At 48.5% G+C, this 17,570-nt stretch overlaps 1 protein-coding gene across 3 annotated transcripts in view; it reads right to left on the bottom strand.

Moving 5' to 3' along the window:
- Positions 1-16,594, bottom strand: part of LOC135829031 (germ cell nuclear acidic protein-like) — a 29,494-nt gene extending 12,900 nt beyond the window's left edge. For 2 of the 3 annotated variants that reach the window (XM_065341434.1, XM_065341436.1), the window contains exons 1-5: positions 15,209-15,495; positions 13,251-13,396; positions 10,596-10,706; positions 9,176-9,424; positions 6,215-6,349 (exon numbers count right to left, since the gene is read on the bottom strand). In XM_065341434.1, the coding sequence (XP_065197506.1) occupies positions 6,215-6,349; positions 9,176-9,424; positions 10,596-10,706; positions 13,251-13,286 (531 nt within the window). In that variant the 5' untranslated portion in view covers positions 13,287-13,396; positions 15,209-15,495. Of the gene's footprint in view, positions 1-6,214; positions 6,350-9,175; positions 9,425-10,595; positions 10,707-13,250; positions 13,397-15,208; positions 15,496-16,273 lie in introns of those variants that run through there. The other variant, XM_065341435.1, reaches the window with a different exon arrangement.
- Positions 16,595-17,570: the final 976 nt, after the last annotated feature.

Genomic DNA, 17,570 nt, shown 5'->3' with positions numbered 1-17,570 from the left:
CCTCGTTAGTAAATAATCTCTGGGCCATCGAAAAAGTTTTCTTATAACGAGACTTATCTTGTAGCAGGACTTGCAGCTAAAGGTGAAATAGGTACTACTTCAGACTTACCGGGGCTACCCTCGATACAACATAAATTATCGATGCTTCAACACGATATAAGATAATTGAAAATCTCCAACATAACTCTTCCTCGGATACAAAGGATCGTCCATATTCACTGTCACGCAACGAGAGGTGGACAAAGTGAAAGGACTTCTTGCATGTGATTTTGTTGTACTTTGTGACAGTCGAATTGTCTCAGTGTTACTAGTTTATCGTTAGCTTACTAATACTAGTTTGCTGTTTGAATTTGCGTTTGGTTTATTTATTGTTTATCTGACACGTCTTTTCTGTGTCTTTTGTTTGGTTGACGTCATGAGGTCCCATGGCTACGCGGACTGTACTCAGTCGCGGATCCTTCTGCAGAGCTGGCTACTTTTTTGGTTGCTTTTGGATTCCTTATTTTGATGCATGTAGATTAGTGTAGATTAGTGTAGTACGTTGGCGTCGTTTGCGCTGCTGTGGGTGCTTTGTAGGCGCACGTGTATGTGCACGTTCTGCTGAGGAGAGCGTTTTGGCTTTCGCTTGCGCTACTTGTTTCTTCGATATTTTCCTTTTCTAGTTAGTTGTTGTTCCTTCCGTGATGGACGTATAGCTTTCTTTCTCTCTTGTTTCACCTGTACCATATTGTTCCTGTATCCTGTAAATATCCCAAACTGAGTGGTGTGAGCTTGTTGTCGGTTGGATCAAACAAGAATACATCGACATAATACGTTTCCTCTTTCTGCTTTATCCTACTTGTTTTGGCCTTGGTCCTGTATGGTCAATATTATCTTATACTGAGAGTTTGGCACTCCGGAGACCTGGGTAAAGGGTCGCTATAACGGATTTTATGTGTAGATATCGTACATGCAGTTGTATGTAGTACTATGTACGCACGTGCAGGCATGCACGTGCTTGTACCGCTTTATGTATAGCACGAGAGAGATGACATGGCGCACTTCTGATAGAGAACTAAAGAAGATCTGTTTAGCACAATGGCTGTCTTGTGAGTGACTGAATAGATGTCTACATTGGCGCAGTGAACGAAAATGACAAAGGGCAGGACGCCCAAGGAATTTATTCCTGACTATGCTGCGAGCAACGTCGGTGCTGATTTTGAACTCTGGCTCGAGGACATAAATGATTTCCTTTCAATCAGTGAAGTGACGGCAGCAGCTGACAAGAAACGCTTGTTCTTGAATCTGGCTGGATTAGCAGTGAGGCGCATTGTGAAAGGTCTGGTTGTCACGGTGGAGCAGACACAAGATGGCTCACCTGGAGATGAGTACCAAGCCTTGACGGACGCATTGTTGGCACACTTTCGACCGTCAACAAATGTCACGTCTGAACGTCACAAATTCCGCCAACTCCGCCAAATGGAGGGCGAGTCGGTGACTTCGTTCGTTGGGCGGCTGAGAGAAAAGGCAGATGTTTGCGAATTCAGCTCCACTTCTGTGGATACCATTGTCAACTGCCAAATTCGAGACCAGCTGATCGTGGGCCTGCGTTCTGTTGAGCTTCGAAAGGAGCTGCTGAAACAGTCGAAGCTGACCCTGAACGACGCCGTCACCAAGTCAGTGGCGTTGGAAGCGTCGATTACTGACAGTAAACTGTACGATAGTACCAGAGCTAGTGACGCACCGCCTGTGTTCCCCGTGCCCATCCAGCGTGTGCAAGCTGTCTCTGCAGCTGGTTCTGGATCAGAGGGAAAGAAGTGCAAATACTGCGGACGTAGTCACAAACCAGGCATGCGTAACTGTCCTGCGGCCAACGTCACCTGCAACAAGTGTGGCAAGCGAGGGCATTTTGCAGCGGTCTGCATGTCAAACAAAGTGGAAAGACACGAAGAAAGAGCCCGGCCAGTAGAGGATGAGCCTGATGAGTATGAGCATGCAAGTCGCATGTACGACTCCGCTTTCGCCGTCAGTAGCTCGGCACTCGCAGGCGACAAGACATTCCAGACTACACTCAAAGTCAATGGCGAGCTGTGCACTGGACTGTTAGACACAGATGCAACTCGGACGATCCTCACTGATGATGTGATCAAGCCCACGCGCAAGAGTGACCGCTTGCTGAAAGCGTACAATGGCGGTGTCGTAGAGACTTTGGGCATGGCTGACGTCCACATTTCACATGGTGGCAAGAACGTGAAGTGCAGTTGTTTCGTGGTAGCAGCCAGTCAGCACTCCGTTCTCTTCGGACAGGATGTCATCAAGGAGCTGAACCTCCTGTCACAAGCAAACGTGGTGAACGTGTCACCCATCGAAATCTCTCTGGAAGACGGTTCAAAGCCTCTAGCCCAGCCACCCCGACGCCCAGCTTTCAGTATCCGGGCTGACATCGAGACCGAGCTGAAACGGCTGACCAAGTTGGATATCATTGAACCCGTCAAGGAAGCCACGCCGTGGGTGTCACCACTTGTTCCAGTACGCAAACCGAATGGAGCATTGCGACTATGCGTGGACTACAGAGAACTGAATAAGAGAGTTACACGTGAGCGCAACGTTCTTCCAACCGTTGACGAGATCACAGCTCAGCTTGATGGCGCAGGGGTCTTCTCAGTTCTGGATGCGGAATCTGGATTCCATCAGCTACTCTTGTCAGAAGAAGCAAGGCCTCTAACGACTTTCTCATCGCACTGTGGCCTGTTCCGTTTCAAGCGTTTACCTTTCGGTATTGCATGTGCGCCTGAGATTTTCCAGCGAGTGGTGTCCGACATTCTGGAAGGCCTGCCAGGAGTCATCGTCTACATCGACGACATCCTAGTGTTTGGCTCCAATCAAGCAGAACACGATGCACGGCTAGAAGCAGTCAAGCAGCGACTGCGAGCAGCTAACCTCCAACTCAACTGGACCAAGTGCCGACTGAACCAGGACCGTGTGAAGTATCTGGGACATTGGCTAAGTGCGACCGGCTTGTCCCCTAATGATGACAAGTTGCAAGCCATCCAGGAGCTGGCCCCTCCGAAATCTATCTCTGATGTGCGACGGTTCCTGGGGATGGCTACGTACCTTGGAAAGTTCATTCCGAACTTGGCCCAGATCACGGCTTCTCTGCGCAGGCTAGCAAAGCGTGATCCCTTCAGTGTGGATGATGAAGTCCTGCAGGCATTCACCTCAGCAAAGGCTGGTATAGCGTCAGCTTTGCAAGCGTTGGCATTCTTTCAACCAGCATTGGACGTCCCTACTGCTATCAGCTGTGATGCATCGCCAGACGGTTTGGGAGCAGTCCTGTGGCAGAAGAATACCAGTGGCTGTTGGGTACCAGTGACATGTGCCAGTCGCTCTCTATCAGATGTTGAGTCACGCTATTCTCAGCTGGAACGAGAGATGCTGGGAGTGGTATTCGGCCTGACTCGCTTTCGGCAGTATGTACTAGGCCGAGAAGTGCAAGTGTTTACGGATCACAAGCCGCTTATTTCTATCGTCCAGAAGCCGTTCGACGAAGTGCCACCGAGGCTTCAGAGATGGCTGGTCGCATTGATGCCCTATCGCTACAGCTTGGTGTTCGTCCCTGGCCAGCAGATGGTTTGTGCTGACACCCTCTCTCGAGCTCCTCTACCTGATCGCACAGCTTCACCTGCAGAGGCACGTTCAATGGCGGAATTCGTTAGTCTCATTCTCGAGGCTCGTCCGGTTCGTTCCAAGGATATTCGCCAGGCCACGGACTCTGATCCGACACTGAGCAGCGTCCGACAAAGAGTGGGCACATCAGTTTGGTCAGGGTGCATCCAAACGGAAGAGCCTTACTTCCTGCTACGCCATCAGCTGACAGTCATTGAAGGGATTGTCATGCTAGACAATCGCTACGTCATTCCAGAAGAGCTCCGCCCAGCGGTGCTGCGACTAGCACATGAAGGTCATCCAGGCATCGATGCATTCCGGGATACCCTTCGCGAACGGGTTTGGTGGCCAGGTCTCATGAAGGATGCCAATCTGTTTGCAGAGAAATGCTCTGAATGCTGGCGTAAACGCTCCAATCCAGCGCAACAGCTCCTCCCTACAGAGATAGAAGGTGTCTGGCAGAAACTGGCCATTGACCTTGTTACCATTGAGGGAGCCACGTTCCTGTCTGCTATTGATTATGGTTCCCGCTGGCCAGAGCTTCTACCACTGTCCAATACTACGACAACGGGTGTGATCGACAAGCTGATGGAGTTGTTCGCACGGTTTGGTCTGCCTTCAACACTCGTCTCGGATTGGGGCCCACAGTTTGCATCCACTGAGATGTCCAAGTTTCTCGCTCAGTTGGGTGTTGAGCATTGCAAGTCTAGCCCCCGGTATGCCCGCTCTAACGGTATGGTGGAGCGACTACATCGTCTGGTGAAAGAACGAGTTGCCAGCCTGAGACCTCATCTACCGCTACACCGCCGCATCACTCAAGTCTTGTTCGACATTCGCAATTCGCGGCACCGGATGCTAGGTACATCGCCGAGCGAAGCGTTGTTCAGCAGAGTCATTCGGACACGGGTTCCAGCATCCATCACCCCACAGATCGTCAACCCATCTGAGCAGATCAAGGCGAAAGCAGCAATGGTTGAAGGTCATGACTCGCGCCGAGGTGTCCGCAAGTTACCCCATTTGCCATCAGGTACGCGGGTAGTGCTCCATGATGGGTACAGCGACCCTCGAAAAGAATGGAAGGTAGTAGAGCAGTATGGTCGTCAGGTTGGGGTCACTGATGGGTCACGCATACTGCTCCGGAACCGTCAGCATGTTACCGAGTTTGTAGCACCAGCAGCAGCAGCAGCGGAGAAAGCACCCATGAGTGAACCTCTGGCACAGTCAGAGAGGGAGCATGTGCCAGAGCCAGTGTGTGCTCCAGCACTGCCAGTGTCCGACCCAACAAGCCTTCCGTCAGAGAGCAGCGCAACATCCAGGCCCGAAGCTCCGGTAACTGCGCTCACATTGCCGTTGTCTCGTGCAGCTTCACCGGAGACGACAGCATCACCTGCAACACCGGCCTGTATGTCACTGTCACCGCCAACATCTCGTCCAAGTGTATTCCGCGAGGGCGTACAGACCAGAGCTGGCCGTCAGATCAAGCTTACAGAGAAAGCACGTGAAGCTGACATCTGAGTCGTCGAGTCATGCATTACCAAATGAGTGGCTTCAATCGCTACCAGATTGGCGTTGGTTAGAATCTTCTAACTACCTTGTGAATATTTAGATTTTTCTTTATTTTTTCCCCTTATTGGTCGAGTTTGCATTGTAACTCAAACTCATGGTGTTTTTGCCTCAAGTTTTGAGTCAGATTATTTCTAATAGTTGCAACACTTCCCGTCTCTCTTTTACTCCAACACATGTACGTACATTCCTCTGCAAGCTGCAGGATACGGATGCAAGTGTTTTTGTTTTGTTTTTGTTTTCCTTTTTTCTCTTTCTTCTTTTTTTTTTTCTTTTTGAGGGAAGGGGGGTAATGTAGATATCGTACATGCAGTTGTATGTAGTACTATGTACGCACGTGCAGGCATGCACGTGCTTGTACCGCTTTATGTATAGCACGAGAGAGATGACATGGCGCACTTCTGATAGAGAACTAAAGAAGATCTGTTTAGCACAATGGCTGTCTTGTGAGTGACTGAATAGATGTCTACATCATGTACTAACGGATTATGTTGTAACCGGACCTGTAAACAGTTGTATAGACCACGTTTTGCCGGGGAATTTCAGATTTCTATTTACTAACGGGGTTTATGTACTAACCGGTCTCGTTATAATGAGGGAGGACCTGTATTGGTACATTTCCGTTATCAACTGTCACGTAATCATAGCATGACTGCCATAATTATAATTATGATGTGGGTGTTGCCATCGCAGCCATGGAATGAATGTGTCATGTGGGCTCTATAGTTGGCAGTTTCCAAAAACGCCTGGACGAGGTGCATAATGCATTTTAAATTTTATACCGTATTTTTCCGAGTATATACCGCACTTGGAACACTCAAAACTCGCCCAAAAAAGGGTGCGGCCTGTACTCTGATGATCAAATTAATGGTGATAATTAGGGTAGATGTATGTATTCCGTCCAGTGCGGCTTATACTCCAGTGTGGCTTATACTCCAGTGCGGCTTATACTCCAGTGCGACTTATACTCCAGTGCGGCTTATAGTCCGGAAACACGGGACAGTACCTTGCATTCACAGCAGATGCCATGGGCCAGTTTCGGCGCATCGTCAGCCTTGCACGCGGTGTGCCAGCATCCGTTGCAATCATCGCACACCCGCATGTTATCGAGATCATCTTTCTTCTTGCACACCCGACACTTCTATAATTATATGAACAGCCAGCAAAGAGAGGGAGAAGAAGACACTAAAAAGTTAGGCTTTGATGTTCACGCGCGCGCGCGCTCGTATGCATGCGTGCGTGCATGTGTGTGTGTGTGTGTGTGTATGTGTGTGTGTGTGTGTGTGTGTGTGTGTGTGTGTGTGTGTATGTGTGTGTGTGTGTGTGTGCTATGATGTAGCGGCTTCGTTTGGTCTGTCCGTAAGCATCCCCAAACGAGGTTTATCGTTGCAGGTCATTTTTCTTCTGAGGCGGATTGTGCCCCCATCCTGGTAGCTGGCGACCAAGTCGAGTGTGTACCGTCTTTCGTATATCTTGGAAGCGTCATCACACCTGACACCAGATCCTGTCATGACGTCGCTCGTCGCATTGCTAACGGCACTAAGGCATTTGGTGCATTGTTGGAGGTGTTCCGTGATCCCACATTGTCTCTGTCCACCAAGAGACATTTGTATTCTGCCTGTGTAGTGTCCATACTGCTGCGCAGTGCTGAATGGTGGACCCCACTCCAAGCCGACCTCAGACGTATACTCTAATTTCAGAAATTTTCGGTGCTCACTATTTTCGGTATGAGGGCAACAGGCCAGGTTAGGTGAACAGAAATTTCGGTACGGAGAAGCAATTCCCTATTGGATTATGTGTGTTAGTGTTTGTTTGGTGTATTGAAATTTTAGGTATGAAACAGACGCACCGAAAGTACCGAAAATAAAAGTACACCGAAAATTTGTGAAATAACAGTAGACACTTTCCACCATCGATGCTTGCGGGCTATCATTGGTGTGTCCAGAACCGCTCAGTGGAACGAGCACATCACCTCACAGCAGCTGCGGGATCGCTGGGGAGACCCCATTGCGCTATCAGAGAAGATCTGGCACCGGAGCCTCGAATGTCTTGGTCATGTTGTACGCCTTGAGCCTGAGCGTGCGCCGCGGCAGCTCTTGTTTGGGTCCCTGGAAACGACCCGGCCTGCCCATGGTCCTCGTCGGCGCTGGAAGGACGTGTTGCGTGGTGACCTCCAACATCTTCCAAACTGGTTTGACGTGGCCTCGGAGAGGTCTGAATGGCGCCAGTTTGTGCATGCACCACCTTCACCGAAGCCAGCACCTGCTCGCGTGGAATGCACCGCATGCCGCAGAACATTTGCAAAGCCGCACTACATGGCTCGTCACAAGTGTACCGCTGAGAAGAGGATGCCCATCCATCTCCAGCGTGGTGCACTCCAATGCGATATCTGCAGCAGATGGTTTGCCAGCGCTGGAGGCCATGCTGTCCACAAGTGCACCCGCAGTACATTCAGCACCTAAGCTTGCCCGCCCTCGTCTAGTCTAGAGTTGATTCTCCTCGACAGTGGCAAACTCCAATGCTCAATGTGCCAACGGCAGTTTTCGCCACCCAGTTTTAAGCGGCACAAATGCAGCCGTGGCAGTCGCCCTACTTGGAAACAGAGGGAAACCTTCGGATATGAGTGCCGGCTCTGCAACAAAGTTTGAAAAACAAACGTTTTCGACTTCCACGAGATCTCAACCGGCATGTGGCTCGCCAGCATTGACTCTCGTACCCTGACTCTGGCTCCCTGTCACAAGGGAGTGACGTGGCCCTATGGGGCAGTCATGCTATATTAGTAGTAGTAGTACTGTGTGTGTGTGTATGCACGTGTGTGCGTGTGTGTGCACGTGTGTGCGTGTGTGTGCGTGTGTGTGCACGTGTGTGCGTGTGTGTGTTTGTGTATGTGTATGTTTGTACGTACTGGGGGTGAAATTTAGCACTGAGATCCCGAGTTCGAGTAGTCTGATCTTCTCCGATCGAATATTCGAGTACTCGAGTATTCTTCATCTTCTAAAAATTGCACACCAAGGGCCTTAAAATCACATGATACAACCCTGATTGAACAGAGTGGCAGTCATATTTCTCGGGTATATTGGTTGGTGGGTCATTTGGGCTCTCTCTACTCATGAACAAAATGTTCACCACACAATCTGCACATCACCATCTGCCGACTGCTGCTCTGAAACTGCAGATTTCTGTGATAACTGCATGTACCATGTAGGAACGAGTACTCTGATCTATTACGAGTACGATTATTATTGAAAAAATCTGAGCGAGTATTCGAGTATTCGGTATAATTGTTTCACCCCTTGTATAGTCGTCCCTCTCTAATCCGGCACTTGTTTATCCAGCACCCTTGCGAACCAGCACGTTTTCTGGCAAAACGGATTTCTTCAGTTCATTTTCTACACTTTAATCCGGCACTTGAATTCCGCCTCCAGCAGCGATTTTCTGCAACAAATCACTCAAACTGTACATAATTCGATTTTCTAATCCAGCAGTTGTACATCGCATACTGTCAGGGACTATTGTAACATACACAACACATGTAACATACACTTGGGAATATCCTATGCTAGTGCATAAGATATTCTCAAGTGTATGTTATGGACATGTATTTCACAAAGTACTTGGTTTGACACAGAAAATCCCTACGTTTTGACGTACGACAACATGTATGATAACATGTGGGCCGGGTTGGAGGGCAGGATTTGATAATCCAGCACTCTTGTTTATCCAGCAGAAAATGCCGTTGCAAAAGGTGCCGGATTAGAGAGGGACGACTGTATGTACATGTGTTTTCGTGCATGTGTGTGTGTGTGTGTGCGTGCGTGTGTGTGTGTGTGCGTGCGTGCGTGTATGTGCATGCCTGCATGCGTGCACGTGTGCATGCGCATGCTTGTGTGCTGCGCAATCCGAACCATTTACAATGACGCCTGATTTTTTTGCAAATTGCGTAATGCCATTCCTCACAGAACCCTACCACAGCCTTGATTGAGCTCCTCCAGTCAATACTCTCGGAGAGTAGCCTCCACAGCAGCAGAAGTTGACCATAGGACTCAGCCTTGGAGACGAAGAACTCCCACTCGCGAGGGTATCCCGGTGTAACGCTCGTTTTTTTGAGTCGGGCCATGTCAACGCGAAGAAGAGCGGTCTGCACTTGTGGATCGCACAAGTACCCCGTCAGGAATCTCTCCTTTATGGCTCGCTTGACAGCGAGAATGATGCCTTGCTGCTCCAGAGGACGGGAAAACCGGCAAAGTAAGACATGTGGACAAACAGATACATGTACACACGTACACCCGCACACGACCACATTCATACGCGTGCACACACACCCGCACACGCGCGCACGGACGCACGCGCGCACATACACACATACGTACAGAACACATGGATCAGTAGTTCATAGGGAGATGTGCGATCGAGAGATTATCGTGAGCTATGTATCTTTCCCATCCTGCTTATTGGGATTCGGAGTTGTTGAATACCTCCTCAAAACCCTGTGCATTCACAGGTTTGCTTTCTGCTTATTGAGAGCTTCTGATCGCTTCGAAAAAAGAATTGAAAAGATAAAATTGCAACAATTCAGCAAGCGGTTTTTGACCCACTACCAACACAAATATTCCACTCTCGTTGCTTGGGTGACTTAGCCGGTTGGAGAGGCACAAGAAGCGTTCAGTGCATGCGTCTAACCACACACATGCATGCACATGCACATGTGTATGTACGGCACACACATGCACATACACACACACGCACACACACACACACACACACACACACACACACACACATACATACACACATACTACTACTACTACTATGATACAGCTACCCTAAACGGGTCACGCCGCCCTCCACCCAAGCATGAGCACTATGAGGGGCAGTGGCAAATAAATAGAATCAGCTAGCAGAACTGGCAAAACAGATGAAACAATGGAGCAGAACGGACGACTGCTGTACTGTAACAACAGCCTGACAGCTACAGTGCCAACGACTGAAAATGAACAGGAAGGAAAAAAATTCAAAATTTCACGTAACGAAAAAACACTGTCCACGAAAGAATCCACCAAGCAAAAGGAGTGTGGGCATCCGAAATCCCACCAGGACTCCACTAGCAGTTCTTCCACGTTGACGATGTAAGCGGCACACACATACACACATACACACACACACACACACACACACACACACACACACACACACACATGTGCGCACTGTGCACATATGCACGTGTGTGTGTGTGTGTGTGTGTGTGTGTGTGTATGTGTGTGTGTGTGTGTGTGTGTGTGTGTGTGTGTGTGTGTGTGTGTGTGTGTGTGTGTGTGTATGTGTGTGTGTGTATGTGTGTGTCAACGCGCAGGCTCACGTACCATTAACTCTCCTTTTAAAGAACCTACCCATTCTGGAATGCTCTTCGCCGTTGCGGCAGCTGCTTTCCACCGTGCTGCATCTTCACTACACTGACACAACCTGGTGTCTTCGAGTCGCTGGCACAGCGACGTGACATTCTGGAAGTTGAGGACAGGCGGCCATGTGAGAATCACTAAAAACCAGAAACTAAGCGATTAAAGAGAAAGAAATGCTTTGCGTTCTTCACCCTCTCCAAATACACATTCACTTTCAGTGATGTACCCAATACAGTAGACAGTAATTTTTGCTTTTCTGCCATCCAAAATACACGAAGAGACTTCATTATAATCCAGTCTACCAATGACTGACTTATCATGCTAAAAATATCTGCGCTTACTCAAATATCTTTTTGGTAAATAATATTCTGTGCTTAATGTTATATTCCTCATGCCTACACTCATCGTGGAATCGAGGTAGTTTTTCCCTGCAATAACAGAATGGAGGAGTGTATGTCATGTATTTCTCGCTCTCATTAACTCTTTTACCGACAGATGTGTTAGCCCCATGGGTGATCTCACCCATGGGGTACATGCGAGCTGTTATTATTAATGACTGACATTTTCGCAAACATAAAAACGTGTTTCATCCCAAAGTTGCTGCGACAAGATCGCCACCGACCCGTGCCCACAGCCGTAATGGAAATGTTGCAACATTCGTTTCTGTTGGATTCACAGTTCAGGCAACATCAGAAAAAACAATTCACGGGCCTACACAATAATAATTGCCACATATAAGGGGTATGACACATCATGATGTCGTATACTAGATATGTGGATTTTGCACTTCCTCCGTATACACAAACTTCGTGACTTTTTTGGAAAGCTGCACACAGCTCTGGAATTGTTCCGTTTGACTTGGAATAACACTTGTGGCATTGTCTAACCTGTTAACGAGCTATATACAAAGAAAAAAGCAACTCAGACGAATGAGATTGAGTTTTTTCAGAGTCTTCGTCGCTCGTGTCATTGTCACCTGACGACGCTGACTCCGCATCGCCAAAAGTCGCTGCTTCCGCTCGCATTCCGTTCAGATTCTTGACAGCTGCAGTGATGATCCGACGCTGGACTTTGGCTACATCCTCTTTATCTCTAGAGCTGTGTACGAATCGATGGCGACTATATTCAATCATTCCAACCCGCGACCTCCATTATGCCGTGAAACGAGTCGTACAAGCACATCCACACGCTTCGCATTTTCTCGCCATGATAATCCTCCCAGCATTCTACAACGGCTTCGAGGAGGTCCCTGCGATTCCCCTTGGCGACAAAGGAGACGTCTGACTGGAGAGAGGCGAAGAAAGCCAGCCCGTCAACATTCTGATCCGGAGTCTGCGCTGGTTGCACGAAGACTGTTTCATCTTGCCGTGCGAGCGGAACCGATTTATGTTCTCACGCTGTGAGGGGCCGCGCACCGCAAGTACTTACGACCCTGGCCAGCTTCAGCAGTTCAGGGCAGCGAGTGCCGCGTGACTCCATCAGTCCGTGTTCCACTTCCAGCTGCGAGCTCCACTTCGTCACTGTGTCAGTTTCGAGCAAGTGTTAGTTTTTTTTCCATTTGACTCTTGAGTTCCTGTCGGCAACGTCCTCAAACCCATGGCTTCCGTGGAGAATCTGTTCGGGATCAACGAAACTTACCTCGACATGAACGTGGGTTGTCAATGAGAGACTTCGGCGCGGTTCGCGGTTCGTTGAGCAGGTTCTTGCTAAAAACACCGTAAAAAAAGTCACGAAGTTTTTGTATACGGAGGAAGTAGAGAAAGAAATACTGCAGGTGAGCGCCATGCAAAGCAAGGAAATTTCCACATTCCAATGCGAGCACATGCCTGTACTTGAAGACGCCCAGTGGACGGAGAAAACTGGGCACACCAGCACTGGATAAGAGATCCAGAGTCTCTACTGTAATAACTATGATGTCACTATGATGTCATCATTATGTCATTGGAAAAGGGTTCTGTCAAGGGCCTTTTTAGTTCTCTCTACTTTCGAAATGTACAGTAAAACCTGTAACTAAAGACCACCGTGACTAGCAACCAGCCTGGTACTACAGTAAAACCTGTAACTAAAGACCACCGTGACTAGCAACCAGCCTGGTACTACAGACCACTTCGCCAGGCATGGACGGTCTCACATTATTAGAATAGAGAGGTTCCGGGGTACGCTGCTCCATATGATTTTTCGGTACGGAGAATATTCTCCGTGTGGACTGGCTTTCATACGAACTATGTTTCGTATGGAGACTTTGCGTCATCGGGTGCAGGAAGATTTTTCGCGTACAAATTTGGTACGAGAAACATCGATTTTCCGCGGGAAAAATTGATTTCGGTACGAATTTTCATAATAGAAGGCACAGGGCGGGAATGTGACGTATTTGCGATCGTAACCTAGGCAATGACGGCAAACACATAAGTTCTGTACTCCGGAACATTTCACTGCTCGAAAAAGACGCATAAAAAATCCGCAGCGCCTCTACGGGTTTTGGCACGAAAAATCGTACCCCGGAACCTCTCTATTATAATATGGTTGTGCGGTGCAAACCTCTAACTAAAGACCACCTGCCACTGAAGACCGCTTTCTCTGACCCCACAGGGTGGTCGTTAGTTACAGATTTCACTGGAATCGAAAAACGGTATGCTCATTTCTCACCGTCTTCAATGTGGCTCTTAGCTGGTCTTGCTTCATGTCAGTATGCAGTGCAGCTATACGTCGTGTACGCGCAGCTGTACGTCTATGGGCTGCAGCTTGATCAGGCAGGATGAAACCGTCCACTTACAAGAGCCGCCGTTCAGGCCCTACGAGAGTGGAGTAGTATCACACGCACGGGCGCGCGTGAACGCACACACACACACACACACACACACACACACACACACATGTACACACACGCACGCACGCACACACACACACACACTTGTACTTGTTGCTCACTGCCAAAACTGGTCACGTGAGTCCCCCCGGGAGAGGGGAGAGAGACTCAAAAGGAATCTTGGAAAGATGACTCAATTGGTTATTGAACCGCCCAACGGCCGACACCCCCTGAAATCCCCAAAACTCTGGGTGGACTTGAAAATGATCCCACTTATGGGCTCACCACACCTCAGTAAGTGGGTGAGGACAAGGTGCAGAAAAATGATTGACGGCATCAGGTATCCGTCCCGGGATCCAACTGCAGTTATCCCTGCCCCCAGTGAAGGTAATATTTGCTACTAGTATGAGTGGCTAAATCAGAGTGGATCTGATAAAAGCTTCACTAGCACCATTGATTACTAGTACACAAGAGTTAATCTAGCCAGAAGTAGTCCATGGTTAACAGGTATGTATACTTCAAATAGAAAGTATATGAACCCTGGATCCAACAAAGGTGGCAGGTACAACATTACACCTTCAAGCAGCCGAGCCTGTTGGCAACAGACCCAACACAATCAGGCATAAGTGTACCTGCCAACCGAACTAGCTGGCACACACACACACACAACCGAACTAGCTGGCACACACACACCACACACACACACACACACACACACACACACACACGCGCGCGCGCGCACGCATACGGCAAACGTTTGCGATAGGAGTCAATTTAATGATTGACTCGAGTCTACAGTTTCGTGCTTCGCGCCCACGTACTTTCGCGATTTCACACCTATCACGAAAATCACGAACATTTCAGGATCACAAAGGTTGTTGGGTTAACAGTACTTCATTAAAGAATTATGCTGGTTTTCATTCCAATGGAAGAATCATTACCGTAGTTCCGCGCATATAAGCCCATGGGCTAATATATGAAATAATGCATTTTCCGGGAAAATAAATCAGTAATAATGGTTCGTTTTTTAGCCCTGGACCTATATTCGAATTTTGAAGGCAGCTGGCACGCGAAAAAGTACAAGTCTGTCCGCGGTTGTCCGCCTACCATAGGTACCGGTACTGGTATTAGGGAGGTTTAGTCCCACGTAATCCGTGGGTACTTTACGTGTGTGTACCACGTGATACTCAGTGACCCACGTACAGACGTTTTCTGATTCACGACATACCGTGTATGGAGGCTCACCCACGTTCCGCCAGAACGTGGGTGAAAATCAGAATGGAGCGCATTGTGCGAGCTGTGAGGGTGCTCAGCTGAAGAATTTTCCGAAGCACGAAATCAAAATATTGGATGAGCTTCTTAGGCCCGGGTAGCTTCGTCTTTGACCAGGTTTGGGCCTTTCGCTTCATGCTTTTGCTTGTTCCGTGTGACTAAACACAACATTGCAACGTGGATGCCCTTCATCCACTTTACGTGGATCACCCACGTACGCGTTTCCGTTACGTGGGAACTAAACCTCCCTACTATGTAGTCTGCACTGACATGCTGTGCTACGGTGTTTGGGTCTGTTTATTAATATTAGCCCATGGGCCTATAAACGGAGGTGGGCTTATATCCGGATATAGGCCCATGGGCTTATATGCGCGGAACTACGGTAACTATACATTGTAATTATGGGTATGTGTGTGTGGGAGGGGGGGGGGAGCATACAAACATCAAACGCGAAGCAGACGAAAATGGAGGAGTGATTCACTGACCAGGCTAGGCAAGAGGTTTTAAACAACCAGTGACAACTTACCTCCCAAGCAACCACCGCTATGGGCCAAGCTTCACAAAGTCACCGGGATGACCAGATCGACACAGTTCTTTAGTGATTATAGAATAGTGGAATGACGCAAAGGCTGGTCGAGTTGCTTATCAAGATGTTCACACCGTTAGATAAGGGGGTTGTCCTATCACCGCCGCCGTGCCACCAAATCAGAAGAACAACAATTTCCCAACGAACAGGCAGCTGAACAGTATAGCGAAGTGTAAATGAACGTAGTTGTTGGACTAGTCTTCTGCAATCAAATAACTCAGCTTCCTGTGGAGACTAGGTCGAACATGAACTGTGGAGTAGTTTTTCTGGTGGAGCGTTGACAACCTGTCAGGTTTGAATCCGACAAGCGATAACGGTCTCAGCCTCTCCTGATCCTGGACGTTCCAAGCTCAAGTCAAGTCAGCCTGTCGTCCGGAATCGCCCTAAAAACTTGAACTGCAACAAGCCAAGCATGCAAGTCACAGTGCTTGTTCACTACGCGATAACGAATGCGCTGTCATGTTTTGTGTTTCTTGACAAGTACTAGTGCCGTAGTGGTGGGTTGATCATTTTTGTCTTGCAGCTTCGGTTTTCGTTGGGTTGACGTGAGTCCAGCCGGCTGGCTAGCAGCGAGCACTCTCTAGTCTCTGTCACTGTACTTCTACTCCAGTAGCTTCTGCAGCGAAATGTCAACACTGCGAACAAGTGCTCTACGCTCGTACAATCGTCAATGAGTGCTGCTGCTCCTGTAACTAACTTTGTAAGCTCCGCGGCTTCCGTAGCCCTTTCACACGACGGGAGAATTCTCGGCTGTGCGACAGGATCACCAGGGTGATCATCGATTTATTTGAAACCTGAGTCGTAGGCCCGTAGCCCGCGAGATCGTAGCCCGCAACACCTAGCTGACCCCCCTGCTGTGCGTTTTCGATTTCGGTTTCGCGTTTCATGAACTGGCTTGTACGCGCTGGGTCTGCATGAACTGGCTTGTCACAATCGTGTCTTTGTTGTATGCGCTGTGTCTGCAAAGCTAGTCGTCAGGCCATTGATTCGTAAACAGTTACTTACCTAGTACCTGCAAGTGCAAAGGCTGAGCGCCGCACAAACAAGTTTTCGTCTCCACTTTCGAATCCGAAGTTCTTGCTGAAACAGGGAAGTCTCTTCTGGGAGTGCCCACTGTACTCCGTCCCCGGCGGTTGCTTGCTGCATGCTGTCCGCTTGGAGCGTCGGACATGCAGTGACCAGGGCTGACGCGATATCCCCACGCTGAGCCTGTGGTCATGGTGGTCGGGCTGACACTGACAGGATTTTGTCCAGTCGATACAATGGCCGAATGTTGAGCCACACTGATTTCTTCATCTCTGCAACGGGGAATGATGAAACCAAGCATCAGCCGACTTGCTCTTTTTATCGTCACTTTTTTGTTTGAAGTGCGAGGATGAAACTATCGAAACCAATGGCACGCGTTCCCAGTCATGAGTCTAGTCATGCGCTGAAAAGTAATTAGCAACTGTTGCTAATATCGCAATTTTTTAGTAACTTAGTTGCGTTCTGGTGCATACAATGATGCCAAAACAAACAAAAAGGGAGCGGAAATAGGAGTAGTCCAGAGACAGCAAACTCTTTACCCCTTCCTGCTGTGAGCTACAACTTTTCACAGTGCAAGTAGCGTGTTGCACGCATCCTCCATCATTTCTCTGCACCCAAAAGGGAATGCACATATCGGAACTACCGTAGATCTACTGTTTCTCTGAACAGGAGAAATCATATCGGAACGAGTATGCATTTGTCCGACATGTAGACGTTTGTGCATGTGTATGACTATGTGTGTGTGTGGGGTGGTGTGCGTGTGTGTGTGGTGTCACAGTGTGTTTGTAAGACACTGATAAAAAGGGGAAGTCATAATGCTCTTAGGGCTTGAAAGTGCTACGTCACAGCATAGCAACAATTTCAAAAATTTCAGTTTTTGTATGGATCCAAGCACATAATTTCAAGCCGTCTTACTCACAGCAAGGTGATGTAGCCAGTGAAACTGACTGATTTGGCTACTGGGGGCGGGGTTACAACTGGTGGCGAAGTAAAAGTCACCCCTGCATACGACATGAGTGGGTTGCTATGCACCCACATACTGAGGCAATAGCAAAGTCACACCTTAGAGCCTAATCGAGGATCCAAAATAGAAATCTGATGTCAACTTACTACTCCCTGGCCGTTTTTGACGTCATCACTTTCAAGCCCTAGTCCAGGATAGAGGAGTCAACCAACTAACTTACTTTTAAGCTTATATCGGTAACTATTAAATGTCTTGTTTTCAAAAGTAAATTGGTTGTATGAACCCACAACTATGGCACAAGTGAAGTCACAT

The sequence above is a fragment of the Sycon ciliatum genome, chromosome 13 (assembly GCF_964019385.1).
Source record: "Sycon ciliatum chromosome 13, ocSycCili1.1, whole genome shotgun sequence".
Taxonomy (NCBI): Eukaryota; Metazoa; Porifera; class Calcarea; order Leucosolenida; family Sycettidae; genus Sycon; species Sycon ciliatum.
The sequence above is the reverse complement of the archived record's forward strand: the minus strand, read 5'-3'. Positions and strand labels throughout refer to the sequence as shown.